We start from the raw sequence: 25,389 nt of genomic DNA, 5'->3' as shown, positions 1-25,389 counted from the left end.
TTTAGCCAATGGTTTATTTTTGGATGTGTCTCCCGTAAGAGACTACTTTGTCTGAGCATGTGGATGGAACCTGCTCATCCTTGGTCATTTAATTATTCCTGAACGTGAGGTCGGACAGCCTGTTGGGAGCCAATTAGTCCAAAACAAACCCCAGTGATATGGACGACTAGATAACTGTTTCCATACAAGCCATACACTCCATAAAAGGATGCTATATTACTATGTTTTAATCGCAGATTACAGATTATAAAACTAAATCCTGTACACTGTTTATGCTTGCAAAATTTCAGCCCTTTATTATTTCAATAGCCAATGTTTAGTTCAACAGACCTCAATGATAGATGGAAGCATTGACTATTGAAATACAGTAGATTGCAATAAAGAGGTGAGGTTTTGCAAGCAGGCAGTGTGTGGTTCATTTGTTATTTTGATCCACGTTTTATGAACCGGTAAAATATATATATATTTTTTTTTTAACATGCGAGCACATCCCTTTGAAGATTGAAGTCATTTAACTTTACAGTCTCTCTCCTAACACTACATCTCATAAACACAATGACCTGAAAAAGAGGACAATGGTGTCATCAGCAGCGAGGTCAATGATTAACCCCTGTGTGACTGTATACTGGCGGAGACTAAACCTGAATGCTTCACAATCACCTAAACCCAGTTACATTATATATTAATTATTAATCTTTAACATACTGCTGTATGACTGGATACCGCTTATTTCCCATAATCCATTTTGTCACGTTTATTACATGCCTTTGTGTAATTACATGCATCTACAGTGTATTCAGAAAGTATTCACACCCCTTGACTTTTTCCACATTTTGTTATGTTACAAGGTGTGATTAAAATTGATTTGTTGTTAATGATCTACACAAAATACTCTGCAATGTCAAAAGTGAAGAAAAATAATAATAATTATAAAACACTAATAATATACCTTGATTATATAAGTATTCAACCCCCTGACTCAATACACGTTAGAATCACCTTAGTCAGCGATTACAGCTGTTAGTCTTTATGGGTAAGTCTCTAAGAGCCTTGCCCACCTGGATTGTACAATATTTTCTCATTATTATTTTAAAATGCTTCCAACAGATATCTCTTACTGATGGACTGAACAGACAACTTGCATAGAGCACTTACAAAGAAAATCATTCTGACTCTGTAAATTCGTCTTTCCTGTACAAAACTCATTCACAAGAATCCAATTTGTATGCAGCGGTATACTCACATTGTTGAAGTTTGATCTAAATACTGTAGGCTATAATATGTCAATCTCTTCTCTACAGCTGATAGAACCAGACTATGAAATGACAACCATCCTCTTTGGACGACATGGAGGAATTAGCATCCAAATGCCCATTAGACAGGGATAGAACAGATCCCTTAGGGTCTATCTATCAACACAGTGCTCCTCCTCTCTGTCCTTACTCTTCACTGGTACTACTAGCACAGCAGAGGGGAGTAGGGGAGAGTGAGCGAGTAGGGGACAGAGAGGAGGCATAGAGAGAGAGAGAGAAATAGGGGAGAGAGAAAGAGAAAAAGAGAGAGAGTGAGAGAGAAAGCCATCATCTACAAAGATGAACCTGGCGAAGAGTCCCCAAAGCAAGCTGGTCCTGTGGCTCTGTTCACAAACACAGTCTATTAATGTTCTGTATTATGTCATGTTTCATGTTTTGTGTGGAACCCAGGAAGAGTAGCTGCTGCTTTTGCAACAGCTAATGGGGATCCTAATAAAATATTTAAAAAATACCAAATACCCCACAGAGCCCCAGGACAGCAACACAATAAGATACAACTAAATCATGAGAAAACAAAAAGTGAATTACTTGAAACATTGGAAAGAATGAACTAAAAAGCTGAGCAAACTAGAAAGCTATTTGGCCCAAAACAGCGTACACAGCGGCAGAATACCAACATTTAGGAAAGTCTTTGACTATGTACAGACTAAGTGAGCATAGCCTTGCTATTGAGAAAGGTTGCCATATTTCCCTCAGATTACACAGACCCACAAAGAATTTGAAGAAAAAAAAATCAAACTTTCATTAACTCCCATATCTATTAGGTGAAATACCAGTGTGCCATCACAGCAGCAAGATGTGTGACCTGTTGCCGCAAGAAAGGGGCAGCCAGTGAAGAACAAACACCATTTCATATACAACCCATATTTATGCTTATTTTACTTATCATTACAAGACAGTATATCGACATATGACATTTTAAATGATTTTATTATTTTGGAACTTGTGTGAGTAATATTTACTGTTTATCCATTTCACTTGCTTTGGGAAACATGTTTACATTGCCATGTCAATAAAGCCCCTTGAATTGAACTGAGAGAGAGAAAGAGAGGATAGGAAAGGGGTTTTATTGTCTTTTTATCTATTAACAAAACCACAGGCACCCCCCCCCCAGACCCCAGCCCAACAACAAACAATGGTTTGTTCCAGTGACTGATTGCTTCCCAGAGGAGAACTCCCCATTCGCTACACTGGTGTATCCCACGGGGACGAAATCCAAGCGGCTCTGCCTTGTTTGGGGTCACCTGCTTGTTGCGCGAGGTCGCAAGGTCAATAACCGTGCCATGTTCCATCTCGGTGTGACAATGGCCACCTGGACGCTATGAGGTCATCATGGTAGACATTCAACGTTTTATTGACCCCATTCTTCTCACATCAAGGAGCCTTGATTTTGTTGAGCCTTTGCCTTTTACAGTTTTAGTACACAGCATCCGTAGAATGTATTGTGTTTAACACCGACTGGGTTTGAGGAGCACCATATCAATAGAATCGGCCCATTACCTCTATAGTTTACAGACTGGGTCATTTAAAGCGAACAATGTCACTGGAAGGTTATTTAGTATGGAATGCGTTAGGGGGGTCAATTGTGGGAAGTAAATCAGATAAGCACCTAAGAGATAGATCTCATGGAAAATGTAGCCTGCATAAGGATATGCACGAAAGAACAAAATGTCCACATAGACCTTGGCCTAAAGCAGACCAGCTAATTCATATAGGTGGCCTACTAAGAACAAAAAACGATTGAACAACTGATAGTGCGTTTTTTAGGTAATACACTGTTTATACACTGGTATTACAGTGGTCATCTATCAAATAATAGAATGACGTGAAGAGCAGTTAAGACTATGTGGTCTAATAAGAAGCCGATGTTATGGGTTATCAGTTATGTTGTCCCTTAGAGAGATACAATGTACTGTAACTACGCTATCTATACATTAGGCTACTTTTTATACTGCAGGGATACAATGTAGCCTAATTACAATAGCCTTAACAAGCTACTTTGTATATCACCAATGAAGACGTGAATGATGCAATGTAATAACTAAGTAGTTAGTTCGTTGACTAGTGGAAGATAGACTTTATCAAATCACCAGGCCAGGCAAACAAGCAATGTGGTTGCAACGTTACACCTCACTATGCGCTTCCAGAGTGCCATGGCCGGAGTCCAAACCAGCCTTCCCCGCCTTACCCCGAGACTGTTTGACGCCAATCGACACAGCGAGGCCCACAAACACCCATTCACAGACAAACGGACATAAATACCTCATGTAACCGTCTAAGATAGCCTACCCACAGCAGCTCCTTAACTGGCATGAGTAAAGCGATTTAGCATTTTGCGTTTATTGACAGTGCGTACTGATATGTAAGCTCTTTATCAATGCATAAACGTTATGTCGTTTTCACCACTTACCTAAAAGTCACGACGAAATGAGACACCAATCGCAACTTCTAAATGTTTTGAATATCCCGTGCGCAATGTTTCGGACTGTGACTGTCCACCAAAATATTCCGCCACGGGAATAATCGAACGCTGCCTGCAGTTGTAGCGCGGCGCGTTCGACCTTTCTTTAAACTCTGAAAACAACAAAGCACTCCAAAATAGGCGACACGTTACGTCCAAAAACTTAGATGAAAATGTCAAGTTGTCTAGCTCACATTTGTCAAGATTAAAGTGAGAACGGGACGAGAAAACCGTTCATATCTCCGTTCCGTTTGTTCGTCGCTCTCTATTCGTCTACTTCACCGCGGAAACCTCGCTTCAGCTGCGCACACAGAGCCCTGCTCCAACCTCAGCTCACCCAGAGGCCAGCACCAGGTGCTCATTTACATAACTGCACTGGCTGTGTCCAATCACAACAGCTAGCCAGGTGCTTGTTGAATATTCTACCATCAAACAGCCAATCAGTAGTTGCCCTGGGTGGGACCCATGGCCCGACAACAGCACTGTAAATATGAGTAAGCCCCTGGGTATAAAGTGATTTTTATTTGTTAAAGGAATTGAGAGATTGGGGGAATATGAAATATAATACAGAGGAAAAAAACTGAGGTATTTTACCTTTTTAATCCCTTGCATGAAGCCTAACAAAATCGACCTTTCTGTCTGGGTAACTGTATCCTGGTTTTCAGCATCAACATCCTTACTTTATGTGAGATATCAAAAACAACACTTAGGTTGTCTCCCAAATGACACCAAATTCCCAATACAGTGTACTACTTTTGACTATGGGTCCTGGTCAAAGTAGTGCACTGTAGGGGAAAGGGTGCCATTTGGGATGCACACTTTCATCTGTTATCACTTCTTCAATCCACTCATCATAGCTGTTGCCAGTAGCCTACATATATCTAGGGTTCTTTCTTTGGATTTACCCCAAAAGTAAACATTATTACAGAGTTTGCCACTTTAACTGTATACTATTACACCCCTGGGCCATAATTAGTGTGATTGAAGGTTTTACACTAAAGCACAGTACTTTGGATCATAAGAGTTGTGAAAATAGGGCTTGGAGAGGAGACCAAAGCTCACACAGAAAATACTCAACCTAAGATGTGAGATAAAAGTGTTGTTCAGTATAAATGTGAAAGAGTAGAGTTTGTAAGGTGAATGAAACAAGCAAACAGTAACAGTAACACACTACACAAACTCTAATGAAAACAATTTGCTATTTTAAAATCAAGCCAATGAGAGTCAGACAGTGTAATAGCCTAGGAGTTGAGTATGCTGAAGGAAAATGAGTAGAAGGCAAGAAGAGCGAGAGAGAGAGGAAGAGTATTAGGTAGCTATGTGTCAGTACTTGCCCGTCTCTCGCAGTGTGGTGCCACGAGGAGAAAAAGCTAACTTTATCTGGCACTCTATCAGCAGCGTGGGACAATAAAGGTCATTAGCAAACACTGCCTGATGCAGACCCACTTTGGATGAACAGGGGCACTGAACCACTGATAGACTGTTTGTGTGTACAGTATATTGGTCAGCATGTTACCTGATCTCAGTACGTCAACATGAAGGCATGGTGTGGTTTATGTCAGAGGACAAAGAGACATAAATGCTATATTCCAAACACCCATAAACCCAGATAATGTATGGACACAAATAGTTTTACATGCATGCCCTCTTTTCTTGCCTGCCTGCCTGCCTGCCTGCCTGCCTGCCTGCCTGCCTGCCTGCCTGCCTGCCTGCCTGTGCCTGCCTGCCTGCCTGCCTGCCTGTGCCTGCCTGCCTGCCTGCCTGCCTGCCTGTCTGTCTGTCTGTCTGTCTGTCTGTATAGCAGAGCTGCCATATCCTTTGGCCTTTATGCTAATCCCAAGCCTGAGTCCAAAAACCTACTCTTTTGTTTGACTGGAAAATCTGGACCCAAATCCAAATCTCTCTTTAAACCTCTTAATGGTTATATTTCAACCGTCTCCTCCTCAAAGTCCAATTGTTTCATATAAACCACTTCTAACTGCTGAACCTCTTGCAGTCTCTATGGGGGTGCCACAGGGTTCAATTCTCGGGCCGACTATTTTCTCTGTATACATCAATGATGTCGCTCTTGCTGATTATCTGATCCACCTCTACGCAGACGACACCATTCTGTATACTTTTGGCCTTTCTTTGTCTGGTTAGACTGTAAACTCTCCTTCCAGACTCACATTAAGCATCTTCAATCCAAAATTAAATCTAGAATCGGCTTCCTATTTCACAACAAAGCATCTTTCACTCATGCTGCCAAACATACCCTCGTAAAACTGACTATCCTACCGATCCTTGACTTCAGCGATGTCATTTATAAAATAGCCCCCAACACTCTACTCAGCAAATTGGATGCAGTCTATCACAGTGCCATCCGTTTTGTCACCAAAGCCCCATATACTACCCACCACTGCGACCTGTATGCTCTCGTTGGTTCCTTTGCACCCTAGTATCTCTACTTGCACATTCATCTTCTGCACATCTATCACTCAAGTGTTTAATTGATCAATTGTAATTACTTCACCACTACGGCCTATTTATTGCCTTACCCCCCTAATCATACCTCATTTGCACACACTGTATATAGATTTCTTCCTATTGTGTTATTGACTGTACATTTGTTTATTCCATGTGTAACTGTGTTGTTGTTTGTGTCACACTGCTTTGCTTTATCTTGGCCAGGTCGCAGTTGTAAATTACAACTTGTTCTCAACTGGCCTACCTTGTTAAATAAAGGTTAAATAAAAAATAAATTAAAAAACGAATAGGGTTTTCCACCATGTTCTTTGTATCTATTTAGACACTTCACTAACTTGATTTATGCATGTTGTCTGGTTGCTAGGGTTGTTTCATAGACTTACTTACAGCTTTTGCTGCAACTGTATGTGGCCTCAAAAGTGCTTTTGATGTTATTTTTCCCCTGAGACGAATGGTGAATGTGTAGGTCAATGTAACAGTTACACTACAGTAATCTCTGAGGTAATGTCTCCCATTTCTATCAGAAGCTCTTTTTCATTCTTACTGAGAAATACTTCAGCTGCTATCCTTTGTGTAGGCCATTGCCTCTCTCTCGCTTTCACACTCTTTTCTGGGCTCTTCCCCTGACTAGCAAGGCTTTGTTGGTTGCCCCGGCAACCGCAAATACCCCTCCAAATGTTATGACCTTTTTTACCATTATTCTTCTGGCCTTCTTTCCCTCTGTCTCCCTTTACTTCCTCCCTCCTTTCTGACATTATTTCTCTCCATTTTACAACATTTTTTTTTTTTCCATTTGCTGTTTTTTAAAACCTACACATGCTGCCCCTTACCAGCCATTTTGGTGTGGTGTCACTCTCCACCCCTCTTCTTCTCTCCTCACTTTCTCCCTCCTCTCTCGCTACTCTGAGTGAAACCTAGTGAAGCATAAAAAGCAGGTCTGATCCTGTGAGGAATTCACCAAGAGAGAGAGAGAGAGAGAGAGAGAGAGAGAGAGAGAGAGAGAGAGAGAGAGAGAAAGAACAAGAGAAAGAAAGAAAGAAAGAAAGAAAGAAAGAAAGAAAGAAAGAGAGAGAGAGAGAGAGAAGAAAAGTTCAAGTTGTAGAATGAATGAGGAGTCAGGTAGAAGGAGAGAGGAAAAAAGGTAAGAAGGTTGAGTAGAGAAAGAAGTGCAGACAAAGAAATAGAGAGAGAGGAGGATGCCCAGAAAACATAAAGTCAGTCATTATCAAGAGAGAGCATAGAAAACAGGTTTTAAAGGGGAGATTTTCTCTACTCTTCATTAACTCTTTGTTAGTTGAAAGATAGCCTTGAGATTTTAGAGAAGAAGTTGATAATGAGAAATGAATCTGTCTCTGTAATTTAACCTTTCATCCCAAGTTTCTTTAAGTATTCAGTCTAGTTCTTCTGTGTTGACAGTGATGTATCTCCTGTTATTCGACACGTTCCAAATTTATGCTATGAATTTATCGCCTCTTTGACTTCAGCTGAAACATGTAAATAAAAAATGAAAGTGGCTCTCTCAAAGGAATTCAAGAGGCAAGACACACACACACATCCTCCGAACCAGCCCCTGTTCTGATATGACAGCTGTGGAGGGGTGCAGGATTCTGACAACACAGGTAAGTTCCAGAATGCCGAGCATTCTACCTTCTAAAACATTCTACCTTCGACAAACATTCTAATCTATGTGTCTCTCTTTCTCAATGCGCCAGGGTAGCCTAGTGGTTAGAGCGTTGGACTAATAACTGAAAGATTGCAAGTTCAAACCCCCGAGCTGACAAGGTACAAATTTGTCATTCTACCCCTGAACAGGCAGTTAACCCACTATTCCTAGGCCGTCATTGAAAATAAGAATTTGTTCTTAACTGACTTGCCTAGGTAAATAATAAATAAAACATTTTTAAATGCCTCTCAGAATCACTAGAATTTCTCAAAATCTCAATGACTGTTGAAAACACAGACTGTACAGTGACACTCTCTCCCTCTCTTTCATGGGCTTTCCACTCTGTTCTTCAATGTCACCTCTGAAATGGACTGAGAACACAGCACGTATTTCAATATGCAGCGTGTTTATTGACTATGTGTGTGTGTGTGGGTATGCATGCACATGTGCTTGTTTAGTGTGAGTTGTCTGTGTTTGTCACTATCAATATCCTAGGCCTCGGGGTGGGTTGTTTATAATTGGTCCCTGGAGTGTCGTAAGAGTCGTAAAGCTTCAGGGGTCATTGGGTCAATGTCTGCCCCAGGGGAAGGTTCTTGGGTGGGGGTCAGGGTGTGCGGCACAGCCCCTGAGGAGTTCTCCTCTGGATGCTCAGTGTAAAAAATCTGCGGTGGTCAGCTCCTCTCACTCTCCTCACAGTTCTTTCTGTGACCTGGCACATTCCCATACCCAACTCAGTTTTACACCCAGTCAATCATTCAGTCAGTGTGTGTGTCAGTGTCTCAGTGTGTGTTGGGGGGAGCTTTTGTTTTACAAGCAAACAAATGAGAGCCAAGAGAGCCAGAAAACTATGTGGCTTTAGAGGATAGAGTTAAATGGACATTTTGAATCCTAGTGGATATAGAGGTGATTGATAGCTCATGTACTGTAATAAAATAGCATTTTAGCAGCATACTGTCTAACAGCAAGCAAATCAATGTTTCTGTCTCCGAAGAGGTGCGGCAGCCATTATGTGAAATGCTCTACTCAATAACGGATGCATGGATTGATCAGTGTGTATTTAACAACTGTCTCAGTTATTTCATCTGTGTTTGTCGTCGTTGAAAGGGATCCCACTCGAAGGTTTGTGCTGTGGAGGCCAGAGGGTTGTGTGGTGGGTTGCTACACTGTTGTGTGCTAGAAGGTGGACGTGATGTTGGTTGGTGGGATCATAGTGGTGGTGGGGTCAGAGGAGAAGGGGTGGGGGGGTTGGGGGTAGGCTTTGAGGCGGGTGTTCCAGATGACCCCTCACACAGTCAGGAGGTCTCTGGCGACCCTCTCAGCTGTACCCTGCCATGGCCTGCACTTGTGTCCTCTCTTCCTCCTGGAGGGCTGGGTGGGGAGTGGTGTTTGGGGGGAAGACTTCTTTTGGGTGTCGGGTTCCTTTACTCCTCTCAGAAATCCCCCGCAATCCTTCATCTACCAAACACACACTGACTAGTAGCACTCACACACACACCAACGCACACACCCCGACTAGTAGTACACACAAACAACACATACACACCCTGCAGCAGAGGGGGACTGCTGCAGTCGCTATGGCATTTGGGCGGCTCTCCCACAATTATCGCCCCCTGTTCAAACTGTCACTCAAACCCCTTTAGGGTTACGCTTAGTTTCCCCCCTCTAATCTCTCTCTCTCTCTCCCTCCCTCCCTCCCTCCCTCCCTCCCTACTCCTGTCTTGCTCAGCCTGTGAATGAAAATGTTCCCCCTTTCTTCTCCTCTCTCTAAAGTGTCTAACTATAGTGCTTAGGGACTTCCTCTTATAGCCCCCATTGGATGTGCCCTAATTCACTTTGTCTAGTCACGGAACCATTGTCTTGTCCAATTACACCTTCTTTCATTCACTCTGTCAGTCGGGGCATACCATCCTACTATCACTCCTCTCTCCAACACTAACAGTAGCTCAGGGAAATCTCTCAACTACATACAGTCCCTTTGGAAAGTATTCAGACCCCTTGACTTTTTCCACATTTTGTTACAGCCTTATTCTAAAATGTATAAAAAATAAATAAAAAATCCACAGCAATCTACACACAATACCTCATAATGGCAAAGCAAAAACAGTTTCTTAGAAATCTTTGCAAATGTATAAAAAAAAAAAACTGAAATACCTTATTTATGTAAGTATTCAGACCCTTCGCTATGAGTCTCGAAATTAAGCTCAGGTGCATCCTGTTTCCATTGATCATCCTTGAGATGTTTCTACAACTTGACTGGAGTTCGCCTGTGGTGAATTCAATTGATTGGACATGATTTGGAAAGGTTCACACCTGTCTATATAAGGTCCTTCAGTTGACAATGCATGTCAGAGCAAAAACCAAGCCATGAGGTCGAAGGAATTGTCCGTAGACCTTCAAGACAGGATTGTGTTGAGGCACAGATCTGGGGAAGGGTACCTCTACAGCATTGAAGGAACCCAAGAACAACCATCATTCTTAAATGGAAGAAGTTTGGAACCACCAAGACTTCTACTTCCAACAGGACAACGACCCTAAGCTAAGACAACGCAGGATTGGCTTCGGGACAAGTCTCTGAATGTCCTTGAGTGGCCCAGCCAGAGCCCTGAATTGAACCCGATCGAACATCTCTGGAGAGACCTGAAAACAGCTGTGCAGCGACGCTCCCCATCCAACCTGACAGAGCTTGAGAGGATCTGCAGAGAAGAATGGGAGAAACTCCCCAAATACAGGTGTGCCAAACTTGTAGCGTCATACCCAAGAAAACTACAGGCTGCCAAAAGTGCATCAACAAAGTGCTGAATAAAGGGTCTGAATACTTATGTAAATGTGATATTTCAAATTAGCAACATTTAAAAAAAAAACTGTTTTTGCTTTGTCATTATGGAGTAGTGTTTGTAGTTTGAGGGGGAAAAAACAATTTAATCAATTTAGAATAAGGCTGTAACGTAACAAAATGTGGAAAAAGTCAAGGGGTCTGAATACTTTATGAACGCACTGTAGCCTCTCAAACACAGACACCTACAGTCTTGTCTCTCTGTGTGCAAACATTGAAGCAGAAGCACATATTTATGAATTAATAAAAAAATCTAACTTTGATTATTTGAATCAGCTGTGTAGTGCTAGGGCAAAAACCTAAACATGCGCACTCTTGCCTGCGGGTTCTACTATCACCATGGTTACTGGAGTCGTCCAATCCCTTATCGTCTGTCTCTGCTCCTCTCGTTTCTAAACTATCACTCTCCTTTTTAAAGTTACACCCTGACTGTTGCTGGCTAGCTCTATAGTCTCTCCCGGTGAGAGGGAATGTTATGGCAGAGGGATTGGAGGGGTGGAGGTGGAGGGTAGACAGAGTGGGTGGGGGAGGTCCAAAGGGGTGCGAAGGAGTGCCATTGCAATGCAGTGAGAGGCAGCACTAAAAATAGCTATTGACACATGGGCTCCAACTCACAAACAGGGGCACAGACAAACACACACGCCGGCTGCGGTCGATGACTGAAGGGGACCCATTGAAGCATGGACACACACTCAGAGACACATACAGCATACAGAACCTCAGACTGAAAACAAGAGGAATTACACACACAAATAACAGGAGGCTTCATGCAGCAAGACAAACATGACTATGTATGATTAGTTCAGCATCATCTACTGTACATCTCAGCCCCTTTAATGACAATGAGTTTGTATTCCTAGAGTGATGCTCCTCACCCAAACTAAAAGCAGTGCCAACAGTTTTCACACGCAAGCGCAGGTTAAGGCAAACAGCTCAGCTGACATATTGTGAAATAAATATGTAGGGAAAGTGTTATTTCTGTGTAACGTCATAAAACATGACAGTTGGGACATGTATGGACTAGTTTACCTAATGTCGTCATGATGATACTAGATCAGTCCGCCAACTGTTGATAGTCTGATGTACAGTAAAGTAGTCCCAGCAGACTAGTAAATAGTTGCTACTTATCAGGAATCAAGGTCGAATTGACAATGGTTTAATATTCCAACAGGGGCAGGCAATAGACAGGTTAAGGCAGGCAGAGGTCAGTAAACCAGAGGTGGGGCAAAGGTACAGATCCGCGGGCAGGCTCAGGGTGAGGCAGAGTGGTCAGGCAGGCGGACTCAGAGTCAGGACAGGCAAGGGTCAAAACCAAGAGGGCGGAAAAACGAGAGACTGGGAAAAGCAGGAGCTGAGAACAAAAACACTGGTTGACTTGACAAACAAGACGACCTGGCAATGGACAAACAGAGAACACAGGTATAAATTCAAAGGGTATAATGGCGAAGACCTCCACCAAACTGCTTCCCCTTACTTTGTGTTTTCAGATGAGTAAAAGTGAAGAAGAGAAGATGAGTAGAGGACACCCATCTATAAGATTCAGCATTACATTATAGCACAGTCTAGTCTAAAGTGGTGTTCTTTCCTCATCTCCTCCCCTTCATCTCTTGTCCTCTTAGTTATTTTCTGAGAGTGCTCTGTCCCTTAGCAAACAATATCCAGAGACCATAATAAATGTTTTGCACAAGCCTTTTGGGTATGATCGATTGCTATTTTTACTCGCAGATCAAGCTTTTGCAGAATGTTTCAGGGGACAAACAAACACAAGACAGGAATAACATCAACCAGAACACCAGTGACGATGGGCCCAACCCAGTAGACCCAGTGGTAAGGTGGCTTCCTAGTCTTCTCTCATCTCCCCGGGTGCTCTGTTTGGGCCTAGTGTGTTTCCCTAGTTAAAACAAGCCTGAGACAGGGAGATCAGGACACCCAATCTGCCGGCTGAGGCTGCCCTGACCCCCACAATGACGCACCACACGGAAGCAGGCTGGAGACAACCGCCTGGTATTGAATCATATAAGGGAGGTGTGTGTGTGTGTGTGTGTATGTGTGTGTGTGTGTCTGTGAGTAAATACAGCATTACAGTCTGAGAAAATACAGTATGTGTATGTCTGTGAGAAAGTAGAGGGTGAGTGTGCACCTCTGTGTGTGTACAACTGTATGTGTGTATGTGTGAGAGAGAGAGCGAGATACTCAATAGTCCATGACACACCCATGTAAAGGTAAAAACCAGTCATGTGTGTGATATCATGTAGCACATACTGCACGTACATACTATTAACACCACCAATGAGAACCCTATGCACAATAGGCCAGCAGAACCTGACCAGTAACAACTCCAGACAGCAATGGTGCTGCAAGGCTTGAAAGCCCTCTAGTGACCATACAGGTGTACATGCCAGCTGGGTATTTTGGTCCCACAGTTGGCATTGTGGAAATCTTGTTCACAAGATGCTTCCTCCCAATGCTAGCCTGGGGAACAAGTAAGTGCTGTAGTAATGAGGTTAACTTTGGGTGTTGAGTTTGGGCTTATGGGGTCCTCTCTATTCTGTTTCCCCAATAAGTAGCCATAATAAGGGCCCATTATAACACCTGTACTCTCAGCTTCCCACGTGTGTGTGTGTCCACTCAGGGGACAGTGTCTACCAGGCTTAACGGTGTTTCTGTTGTTTGTTAATTTTCCCACCTCTCATTCGAAACCTATTCATTACCATCTGGTCTCACACACATTAGGCATTAGCTAGTTGAGGGGGCACATGGAGAGGGAGTTTGTGCCAGGGTAGGAAGTGTGCATGTGTGTGTCTATGTCTGTAATTGTTTGTGTTTGTCAGGATAGGAAGGGGGTTAAGGCACTGATTACATCATGAGAAAAGAGTTCCACAGTGAGCCTCCCTGAAAAGCTGAACTCTTAACTCAAACCACATGGGCATTACTGGCGCGACCAACACATACTGTTGGCAGTAAATTCTTTTGACACACCAGAATTTAATTAACAGTTTTTATATTTATGGTGTCATGCACTAGTAAATCTCAAGGCTGCTTTCTATGTGATGGTATAATTGCTACCATAAAGGTTGATCCCTGGAAATCAGGCGGTGAATAGTTTGGGGTGTTGATCAGATGGACAGAAACCATTCCAGATCATCTGTGGTATAAACCCACTGGATGGATGGAAATGAACAGTGATGAAATAGATAACCAATGCACTCAGATACACACACTGTATAGTGCACTACTATATAGGGAATAGGGTGCCATTTGGGATGCAGTCAATGCCAAGAGAGACGGTATGGATGTCTATGATGACTTTCTGCTTCAACATGATAGCCTACATAGGGTTCCCCAGCGGCAGTCAAACTTGGCCCGGGGGTGGCTTATTTGGCCCCCCAAGTTTTCTGAGTATTATTATTTTTATCATTGAACATAAAGGATTGTAAAAACACCAGGAAATCAGCTCAAAGTGCTAAAAAAATGTTGGGAGTCTGTTCCCCAGTATCCCCACGCATAATAGAGAGATACACGTGTGATCATGTACAAATAAATGTAAGCAAGGTTTGAAATGATGTTTTAGTCAAATATACACTACCGTTCAAAAGTTTGGGTTCACTTAGAAATGTCCTTGTTTTTGAAAGAAAAGCTATTTTTTTGTCCATTAAAATAACATCAAATTGATCGGAAATACAGTGTAGACAATGTTGTAAATGGCTATTGTAGCTGGAAACAACAGATTTTTTTAATGGAATATCTACATAGGCGTACAGAGGCCCATTAACAGCAACCATCACTCCTGTGTTCCAATGGCACGTTGTGTTAGCTAATCCAAGTTTATCATTTTAAAAGGCTAATTGATCATTAGAAAACCCTTTTGCAATTAACGAAGCAAGAGAACTAACCTTCTTTAGACCAGTTGAGTATCTGAAGCATCAGCATTTGTGGGTTCGATTAAAGGCTCAAAATGGCCAGAAACAAAGAACTTTCTTCTGAAACTCGTCAGTCTATTCTTGTTCTTAGAAATGAAGGCTAATCCATGAGAGAAATTGCCAAGAAACTGAAGATCTCATACAACGCCGTGTACTATTCCCTTCACAGAACAGCGCAAACTGGCTCTAACCAGAATAGAAAGAGGAGTGGGTGGCCCGGGTGCACAACTGAGCAAGAGGACAAGTACATTAGTGTGCCTAGTTTGAGAAACAGACGGCTCACAAGTCCTCAACTGGCAGCTTCATTAAATAGTACCTGCAAAACACCAGTCTCAACGTCAACAGTGAAGAGGCGACTCCGGGATGCTGGCCTTCTAGGCAGAGTTCCTCTGTCCAGTGTCTGTGTTATTTTGCCCAACTGTATCTTCTTTTTATTGGCCAGTCTAAGATATGGCTTTTTCTTTGCAACTCTGCCTAGAAGGCCAGCATCCCGGAGTCGCCACTTCACAGTTGACGTTGATGGTGTAATATCATGGTACACTAAATGGCCAAAGGTATGTGGACACCTGCTTGTCAAACATCTTATACCAATATCATGGGCATTAATATAGAGTTGGTCTCCCCTTTGTTGCTATAAAAGCCTCCACTCTTCTGTGTGAAGGCTTTCTACTAGATGTGGGAACCCTGCTGCGGGACTTGCTTCCATTCAGCCACAAGATCATTAGTGAGGTTGGGCACTGATGTTGGGCGATTAGGCCTGGCTCGCAGTCGGCATTCCAATTAATCCCAAAGGTGTTCAATGGAGTTGAGGTCAGGGCTCTGTGCAGGCCAGTTAAGTTCTTCCACACCGATCTCGACAATCCATTTCTGTATGGACCTCGCTTTGTGCACAGGGGCATTGTTATGCTGAAACGGGAAAGGGCCACAAAGTTAGAAGCACAGAATCGTCTAGAATGTTATTGTATACTGTAGCATTGATTTCCCATTCAAATCAGCCCCAGACCATTATTCCTCCTCCATCAAACTTTACAGTTGGTACTATGCATTGGGGCAGGTAGCGTTCTCCTGGCATCTGCCAAACATAGATTCGTCCGTCGAACTTCCAGATGGTGAAGAGTGATTCATCACTCCAGAGATCGCGTTTCCACTGCTCCAGAGTCCAATGTGAGCAAGCTTTACAATACTCCAGCCGACGCTTGGCATTACGCATGGTAATCTTAGGCTTGTGTGTGGCTGCTCGGCCATGGAAACCCATTTCATGAAGCTCCTGACGAACAGTTGTTGTGCTAATGTTGCTTCCAGAGGCAGTTTGGAACTCGGTAGTGAGTGTTGTCCCATTCTGTGAGCTTGTGGCCTACCACTTCGCCGGTTGAGCCGTTGTTGCTTCTAGAGGTTTCCACTTCATAATAACAGCACTTACAGTTGACCGGGGCAGTTCTAGCAGGGCAGAAATTGTACGAACTCACTCGTTGAAAAGGTGGTATCCTTGTGTACTTATTTTGTATGCCAGTATCTTAAATGGGCAATCTGAGATTCAAACAACACAGCATCCCACCACTTTTTTGATTGACAGCTGAGGGATGGGTTACAGTTGAAATAAACTCATTAGGCATTTATACATTATATTTATCAAGAATCAATGACAATAAAAAATGTATTTAAAAGTCCAAAAATGTATATACCAATCCCAAATTGCCGCTTATAGAATTGCTGAAGTACATGTGTGAAGAAAGAGCCTGTCATAAAAAGACAGACCGACCTTGTTCCATGGATTATCTTTATTGCAGAGAGCAGTCCAGTTCATTGTCATTTGAGCATACTAAGGAATGAAATAAAGAATGCAGCAAATACACAATCCAAACACTCACGTACAAGTCTGTTTAAATCATTCAAACAAAGAGCATTAACACATCTATCTCCATATCGGAAGCCAGAGTGGTGTGTATTAGGGACAGGAGTTTTTCCTGGTCACGTGGGTAGGAAAACCTCTGCTGGATCTCTAGTTGTTGCTTAGACACACTACAGCCCGGATTTTTTCCTGATCAGTCACACAGACAGGAAAAACCTATGGCCCTAGTGTGTATATTTCTAAGTGTGCCATTGGTATAGACCAGAACAGTGCATGTTGTTACATGGTAACGCAGCACTGTGCTGTTGTGTTCCCTCAGTGACATGTAATACAGTAGAACAGGAACAATGAGGAACAGTAGGCAACAGCACACTAGAATCCAGCCCTGACAGATTGTAACAGTAGAACAGAGCCATAGAGATGGAAGTTTAACCAACATTAATGTCGTTCCATTCTTCCAGGATTTAGACTCTCGTTCTAAATTCTAGCTACTCAGCTGGTTTGCGTAGCTGGTATAATTTAGGATCAATAACAGGACCGTTATTGTATTGGTCAATATTGGCTGCTATGGAACCATGTGATACCATCAGAGTGCTTTTTGGTTGAAACCACAGTGGCCAAACTCTTTCTTTATCAAGTCAGTCAGTCAGCTTTGCATCATACAGTGCTGCATGTGAGTGGCTGCACCAGGATTGACAAACACTGCCCCTAGTGGACCCTAAAATAGAACACTGAATTGGGTAGAATCATATAAATGGGTTTGACAATGATTATTACCACTGAAAGCAGCATGGAATGCCGAATTCCACACATCCCGACTCTACCGAAGTACTATAACACTGTTGTACACAGTGAAATCAACCAGGATTAGACAGTGATGTCATAAATCTGCACTGTCAGCCAAATGGAAGTCTCATGTGGATGACATCATCAATGTCTAATCCCCATTTAGACTGTGTGACCTTCAACATGAGATTGAATCCAGAACCGTGTCAGTTCAAGCCATTACATTTCTATGGTCTAATGACCTTTGGCATCTCAGCGGTGAGGCCACTTATCAATTAACAGATTGAAAACCAATCAATGATTAATACACCACAATGGCCCTACTAGCTTTAAGGGAAATAAAAGTAAAATCCTACATGCAGGAAAATTATAAAAACAAAAAAATGTAATCCTACAATGGTTTAGACAGGTAGCCCAATTCTGAACTTTCCTTCACTAATTGGCCTTTTGACCAATCAGCTGTGATAAAGATTGGATGTGATTAGTCAAAAGAACAATTTGTGGAAAAAAAGATCAGAATTGGGCTACCTGTCTAAACGCAGTCTAAGTACAGCTGCATGGGTAGAGCAGAGGCACAGCATGGAGAAATGAAAATGTTTTATACAATATCAGAGTGCTTTTAGTAACCTCTGGGAAGGGGAAGGGGCGGGGAGAGAGAATAGAGGAAAGAAGAGTCAGAATGTAAAAGGAATGCAAGTCAAGGAAAGGAAAATGGAATAAAGGTGCAGAGTGGAGGGAGAGATCAAGCACTTTGTATTTTTAATTCATTGTTTCTCCCTCACTCGCACTCGTTTTCCCGGAGGACATCGAACATATTGACTGTGAGGCTGGTTGGCCCCTTCCTCTCGTTCACTGCTGGGTGTCCAAACCCTTCATCTTCATCATCATCACCATCATCATCAGCATCCCTATCCCTCTCCTCCTCCGGCTCAGAGCTGGACTCCCCCTCCTCCTCTTCTTCCCTCTCTCCTGCCCCCTCTTCCTTCCGTCCTTGTAGAGCGATGATCTCTGCCAGGTCTGGGTGGGACTCCCACTGCTCTGTATAGCGCAAATCCATTGGTTGAATAATTAATCAATCAAACATTTTTCTTCATGTTTTTTTGTACAAAGCCCCAGTCATCAGTTTAAAGGTTGGAAACCAGATCAACATGAACATCAGCCGTGCACAGTAGATCCCCTGCTGGGATTTGACCTTCCCCTGCGTGCCCACTGTTCACAGCCGACATTTGTGTCGGTCTATCTTCCTTTTTAAATATGAGTCTCTGCTGTCTGTACAGTAGTGATGAAGTGATATGCCTGATGCCTCACTGGTTGTCATGACCGGTCTATGACCTCTCTGATAGTTGTATGACCTGTGTACTGACCTCTCTGATAGTTGTATGACCTGTGTACTGACCTCTCTGATAGTTGTATGACCCGTGTACTGACCTCTCTGATAGTTGTATGACCCGTGTACTGACCTCTCTGATAGTTGTATGACCCGTGTACTGACCTCTCTGATAGTTGTATGACCCGTGTACTGACCTCTCTGATAGTTGTATGACCCGTGTACTGACCTCTCTGATAGTTGTATGACCCGTGTACTGACCTCTCTGATAGTTGTATGACCCGTGTACTGACCTCTCTGATAGTTGTATGACCCGTGTACTGACCTCTCTGATAGTTGTATGACCCGTGTACTGACCTCTCTGATAGTTGTATGACCTGTGTACTGACCTCTCTGATAGTTGTATGACCTGTGTACTGACCTCTCTGATAGTTGTATGACCTGTGTACTGACCTCTCTGATAGTTGTATGACCTGTGTACTGACCTCTCTGATAGTTGTATGACCTGTGTACTGACCTCTGATAGTTGTATGACCTGTGTACTGACCTCTCTGATCATTGTATGCAGGTGGTCTGAGGCACAGACACAGCCTCCCGTCGACGGCCAGCCGCAGCAGACTGTTAGCTGCCCGATACACGTCGTTACGAGCTGCCTTCGCTGTCTTATAACCCCTCCTCTCTGCCCAGGCTGTGAGACAGACAGGGAGAAAGAAAGAGAAGAGAGAGAACGAGAAAGAGGGGTAGGGAGAGAAAACAAAAACCGATAAATTGTTATTGTATTATAATTTCAACTGTTCCTGAGAATTTCCCAAATGTCTCCCTGACATCCAGACAAGAGGGCGTGTTTCAACAGTTTAGAACCGGACCAGAGGTTCTAGAACCAGACTGGAGGTGGTCCTTACCCTCACACACGTCCCAGGCTGTCCAGCTGTGCTCGGGTCCCTGTTCCCTCTCCTTCTCCCCCCCCTTTGGTGCATGCTGTGGGCCCTCCACGCTGGGGTGCCGGAGCTTGAGCACCGACAGGAAGGGGGTCCGCTCACACAGATAACCCACAGAACTGTAGGGCTCCTGCAGCTGAGACACTGGGTAGATACCAGCTAGGATCTAGGGAGCAAGGGGCAGATAAGAGGAGGGAGAGAGGGGGAAATGGAGGAAGAGGCGTAGATACAAAAGAATGGAGGAACAGTGTTTAGAAAGAGTAAAGCACGATGAGAAATATAGAGGGAATTTGTTTTAGAAAATAAGTTTGAAAAGGGTTGATGGGTAATGATTGCTTTTATATACAAAGCTCTCCCCAGTAGTTGAGACTTAAAAGTGGTACAGATTATGATTCTACTCCAAAGACAGCCTTCAAATGGCCAGAGGGAATATCAGTTATTATTTTATTCTCCAAGACATTTCCTCCACAGGCTGTCACCAAAAAGTGATTTGACCTGGGATTCTAAGGGAATGGGAGGACATAGTACACACAAACATACACACTTTTACCCTACTCACTCCCTCCTCTCAGTTACCTGTAGTTGTTTGTTGACTAGTGAAGGGAAGACCAGTCCAGGGCAGTCGCACAGTTTGACAGTGGGTGTGAGGTAGTAGGTCTGGAAGTATTTGGTGTGGCCGGGGGTTCGAGACACACTCACCACCTTCCTACCTACAAGACTGTTCAATACTGATGACTTCCCCACGTTAGGGAAGCCTAGGGAGGGAGGGAGAGAGAGACACGTATATCCATATTCCCTTTGTAGTAAACATTTCTGAATGCCAGAGGGGGCTGGTGGGGGAACAAAGCCTTGAGGTACACAAGCATGACTTAATTTATCAAGTTACTAATCAGTGACGACAGATTACTGATTGGCAGGTAGGAAAGCAAGCTTCCAACATGGCCGCTCACCTATACAGCCCAGCGTGAGTACGCCATCTTTATACAGCTCCTGAGAGGGGCTGCTCATCTCCATGGCAACATCACTCTGGTGCTCCACTAGCACAGAGTCGGCCCCCTCCTCTAACTGATCTCCCTCTGATCCCATAGCAACCGCATCTCTCTGGATCTTCTTCTCCCAGCTGGACAAGTCCACTACAAGGGGGGTTAACAATGGTGAACACTCCCTACAGCCAATCATTCTGTACACTTCTGGGGAAAAAAGTAGAGAATTGGGAAGCAGCATTACTTGTCTTCAGCCTATTTTAAAACTACTTCCATTCAGTGTTGGTTCTTCTATGATATACCCTTACAACCCTGCACCCACAGATCTTTGTATGAAGACACTAATCCTTCATTAGTAATGAGCTATGCTATGGAAAGTACCTGGCCAAAGCATTAAGTCATTACAGACATACATGGTTAGCAATACATGTGTAAAATAGGTGCTATGCCACCCAGGTGGGTGGGTCCCTTTAACCTTTTCCTGCTGTGATTTCCTGACACGCCTTCAGGATGTGGGTGGGGCCTCCAGCATGTCCCCACCCACATGTACCCTTTTTTCTCATCCTCTTCTTCTGAAGCACTAGAGTCACAGAAACAGATACAGACAGTGCAATAGGTTATCCTGGTGATCAAGTACACAGTTCAACAGCTCCAATCAGCTCTCATCATTGTCCCTCGATTTGTTTATCACTTTCGCGTCAGCACAACCACCCTCACTCCCACCCACCTGTGCTGTATGGCTGGCCGGGGTGTGATGTGAAACAGACACAGTGGAGGTGGGGGAACTGTGTCTGGAGGTAGTGTGTCCAGGCCAGCACCAGGGGAGGGGGACACAGGTCAGCTTTGTTCAGCACCACCACCACCTGCTTCTGCAGCTCCCCAGTGATGTAGTGGTACAGCGTTGGGGGAAACTGCAGCACCTGCATGGGAGGGACACACCAGGAACACATTCATTAAGACATGCATGCTCGGTCTGGCAAACGACTTATAGACCGCGTACTAAATGGCAACCTATTCCCTAATAGTGCGCTACTTTTGACCAGGGCCCATAGCAACATAGTCATGAACATAGTCAATTTATACATGGTACTGACCACCTATAACTTACCCTGTCCGTGGCTCCACCTGGTGGATACTCTATGTATGCATTTCACCATATGTTTCAAAGCATAATGAAACCATAATTTTTATTTATTATATTTAACCTTTATTTAATCTAGGCAAGTCAGTTAAGAAGAAATTCTTATTTACAATGACGGCCTACCGGGTAACAGTGGGTTAACTGCCTTGTTCAGGGGCAGAACAACAGATTTTTACCTTGCCAGCTCGGGGATTCAATCTAGCAACCTTTCGGTTACTGGCCCAACGCTCTAACCACTAGGCTACCTGCCATCATAGTGTCTATTAATTACATTATCATGGTGACAGTAGTAAGTTGATAATGATACATGACTAGTAGCAGATAATGACAGTAGGAGTTTAAAAGAGATTACCCACCGGGTGCCTGATGTCCACGATGAGCAGGATCACATCGGACATCTCCAACACTCTCCACAACTGTCTCCACGTCTGAGAGAAAGAGAGGGGGGAGAGAAAGAGAGAGGGGGAGAAAAAGAGGGGGGGAGTGTATAAAGAGTAAAGTTATACGAAGACTATTTAGGTTTTGCTCAGTGTCAGAGAAAGAGGTGGTTTTTAAAGGATTCATTCAAGTTTATAAAATATTATAGAATTAATAGCTCTTTATTTATCCATCAAAATTGAACGTTCTGCTGACATAATACAGCACCCCCGTAACTAGCTGGTCACTAACCTCAAGGCTGCCACCTCCCTCAAAAGCATTTATAAAGGGTGTATAAAGGGTTCTGAATATATTCCTCACCTCCAGATTGTGCTCAAAGTGGCTGAGGGATCCAGGTGGGTTTCTGGAGTGCAGGTCGTTCAGATATTCCCGGTATGACTTCTCTTCTTTCTTCAGCAGCTCCTCACGATTCATCCCATAATTCCACGGAGGTCGCCGCGGAAACTCAAGACCTGGGATTGGAGGTCAGTGGCAGATACGTCAAGCAGTGACACAAACTGAAAAGACAATGTCAAAACTCACACTAGAATGGGTTTGTATTTAACAGCATTGAGAGGCTCAGGATACAGGTTACGTATCAAATCACACCCTATAGCGTACTACTTCGACCAGAGCACATATAGCTTAGGTCAAAATGAGTGTACTAAATAAGGAATAGGGTGCCATTTAAGACCTTTATTTAACAGCATTAAGAGGTTGTTGTGAGGCTCAGGGTCAAGGAGCGCTGACCTTTCTCTGTGGGGTAGATGTCGTTGATGTCAACCTCCAGGTCTTTGTCTAACATCTGGTCCAGAACCTTCTCTCTAGCAAGCTTCTTCCTCCTCTCCACCTCCTCTCTGCTCTCCTTCTCAAAGTGCAGACGGAACCTGAATGGACAGAGAGATGAGTATAGCTGTGTGTAGAGGGGGGAATTGGGCAGGGTGAGTGTGTGAAGGACACAAAACCATTTGTGTGCAGAGTCATGAAGATCAGGCGTGTGTGACATGGTTGTTTGTTCTGACAACAGCAGTTTCTGTAATTTACCATTGACCTCTGTCTGAAAGTTGTTTGCTCATGGTTCAGGATTCCTACAGTAACATTTTCTCATTTTTTTTACTTAGTCTCTTCCGGCCTCTTACTTTTAATATCTACAGACCCAGACATTGCTCTAATTAATATTTTTTCCATTATCCCTTCAGTTTGTTCCAGGGAATTCCCACTGTTCCAGGCATCAGTTCATACAGCAATCATGACATGTTTTCCCAAAAGGTATTTTTGATGATATCTGACAAAACAGAAACTCACTCAGCCTTATGAGCCTAGCTATCAGTGGTCACCAATCCTGGTCCATACGGTCTGCAGGCTTTTGTTCAAGCCCAGCAATAACACACCTGTCTTTGTTTTGGTTTCATTGCAAGTGATGTAGTATTACATTAGCTCTGGTCCAGGGTGTTATGTGTGGCTTGCTCAGCGTCTGCATGTGATCCCCTGGACCAGAGCTAAATACTACCTATGCTAATGTATTGGTAACTCACCTATTGGGATCGTATCTGCCCTCCCTGATGCCGGGCTGCTGGTTTATCCTCCTGACATCTGTGGTTTCGCTATCTGAGGTGTCCGACTGCCTCTCCCTGTCCATCCCCCGCTCCACACTGGCATTACGGCTGCTGGGCCCTGAGCCTGGCTCACCTGAGGAGGAGAGATCATCATAGTCAGAGGCTTACATTGAACCATTCCCAAATGGCACCCTATTCCCTATATAGTGCACAACTTTTTGTTGGGCACTATATATAGGTGATAGGGTGCAATTTGGGACACAAACAAAGTGGACAGAATGAAAACTACCCTCTATGTCAGCACTTGGTACCAAAGACCATATTCCACAACGTTCTACTTTAGAATCGAGTGTACAATGCATTTACATACAATATATGCTATCTACATTACATAACGATCTATAAATGTGGTAATCGTCTCGATACTAACCCTACGTAATAAATTGACAGTGGACGTTTTCATAATAAATCTATTTTCATTGCTAGCGGTAGTGTAGGTATGTGATCTCCAACACCGTTTGTTATTCCCTCAATTTGAGAAAGCTAGCTTTCCTACATAATTTGATAGCGAGTCTGCGCAGTAGAGCTTACACAGAGTGAAAACAATACCAGTGTAGTACAGTGATGCTGATTTCTGTGCATCAATACTTTCCCACCAATGGCAATGAATGACGCCAGCAATACAATTTCAGCGATAAGGTCAGACACATAGCTAGCTCTATAACGTCGTCACCTCCTTAGCTAGCAAGCAAGGTAGTTAACGTTTGCTAGAAAGACCCAAATACACAAGGCACACGTTATCGCAAAAATAATGACGTCCCTATTCTTTATTTGTTGCTAATTCGTCCAAAATAAATCGGGTAACATGCCAGTGTTATTGTTCCTGAAAGCAGAGCTAACTAGCCAAGTTACTCAACTCTCCTCGTACAAGTTAGTAAAATGAAAAGCTATGCTAGCTAACGTTAGCATTTTCGGTCACGCACACTTTATGTCATTGTAGCTCACGTTACCTCTCTTTCTTTCCCGTTTCACTTGCATCTGTTTCTTCTTCTGTTTGGTGCTGAACGGCTTTTTCCGAGGCATATTTGAATGAAAAATTACAGTTTCGTAGTGTGGGTTTGTTTGTGTTAGCTAAGGCAGAAATACAGTAACGTCGTTATTTACTATCGTGAAGTTTCTCGACTCCTACACTTTACCCATCCGACGCCATCCGGCACTGCAGATTTTTTTTTTACTAAGTTACAAAAACATTCAATGGGAATACATGTCATTACACAGTTTATATTGACTTATTTTTTAAACAATGTAAATGTCATGCTTTGAATCGTTGTCTGACAAGACATGGCAAGTTAATATGAATAGAAAATAAATATTTAAAGAATGGTACAGTCCACACAGTAAACCGCCGTTTCCACTATTACTGCTCACGCTAATGTTGTGATGCAGGTCTTATTTGCATGACACATCACACTACAGCAGGTCAATGAATCAATCTTTTACAAGATACTGCCAACTTTCAATCAACACTGCCAACTTTGACAAGTCCTTACATGCATCATGCATTGGGTCAAATTTACATCTACACCTGTCATATTCAAATGTGACATTCAGTGTCAATCATACTAACACCTCTGTCGTTACAATAAATTAAATGGCATCATGCATAGCCTATTTGAAGGGGTGAGGTGCTGCTATCTTCAAAGTTAACCTTTATCATTACTGCAAATGCACAAAGG

At 43.3% G+C, this 25,389-nt stretch overlaps 2 protein-coding genes across 2 annotated transcripts in view; both read right to left on the bottom strand.

Annotated features, from left to right (window-relative positions):
• LOC115116969 (epithelial discoidin domain-containing receptor 1-like) overlaps positions 1 to 4,104 on the bottom strand; it is a 59,133-nt gene extending 55,029 nt beyond the window's left edge. Inside the window, exon 1 of the mRNA XM_029645424.2 lies at positions 3,724 to 4,104. The gene's annotated coding sequence lies outside the window, so the exon portion shown is untranslated. The remainder of the gene's footprint in view (positions 1 to 3,723) is intronic.
• A 12,311-nt stretch (positions 4,105 to 16,415) lies between these two features.
• On the bottom strand, positions 16,416 to 25,304 carry LOC115116970 (guanine nucleotide-binding protein-like 1). The gene is made up of 12 exons (XM_029645425.2): positions 24,664 to 25,304; positions 23,633 to 23,786; positions 22,848 to 22,984; positions 22,419 to 22,570; positions 22,037 to 22,108; positions 21,267 to 21,459; positions 21,015 to 21,119; positions 20,507 to 20,689; positions 20,133 to 20,311; positions 19,521 to 19,722; positions 19,166 to 19,306; positions 16,416 to 18,329 (listed from the first exon to the last, which is right to left on the bottom strand). The coding sequence occupies exons 1-12, from the start codon at positions 24,734 to 24,736 to the stop codon at positions 18,070 to 18,072; spliced, it is 1,851 nt and encodes a 616-aa protein (XP_029501285.2). The 5' UTR covers positions 24,737 to 25,304; the 3' UTR covers positions 16,416 to 18,069.
• Positions 25,305 to 25,389: the final 85 nt, after the last annotated feature.

The sequence above is a fragment of the Oncorhynchus nerka genome, unplaced genomic scaffold (assembly GCF_034236695.1).
Source record: "Oncorhynchus nerka isolate Pitt River unplaced genomic scaffold, Oner_Uvic_2.0 unplaced_scaffold_41___fragment_2___debris, whole genome shotgun sequence".
In the NCBI taxonomy this organism is placed as follows: Eukaryota; Metazoa; Chordata; class Actinopteri; order Salmoniformes; family Salmonidae; genus Oncorhynchus; species Oncorhynchus nerka.
Note: the sequence above shows the minus strand (reverse complement) of the source record. Positions and strands in the feature narration are given on the sequence as shown.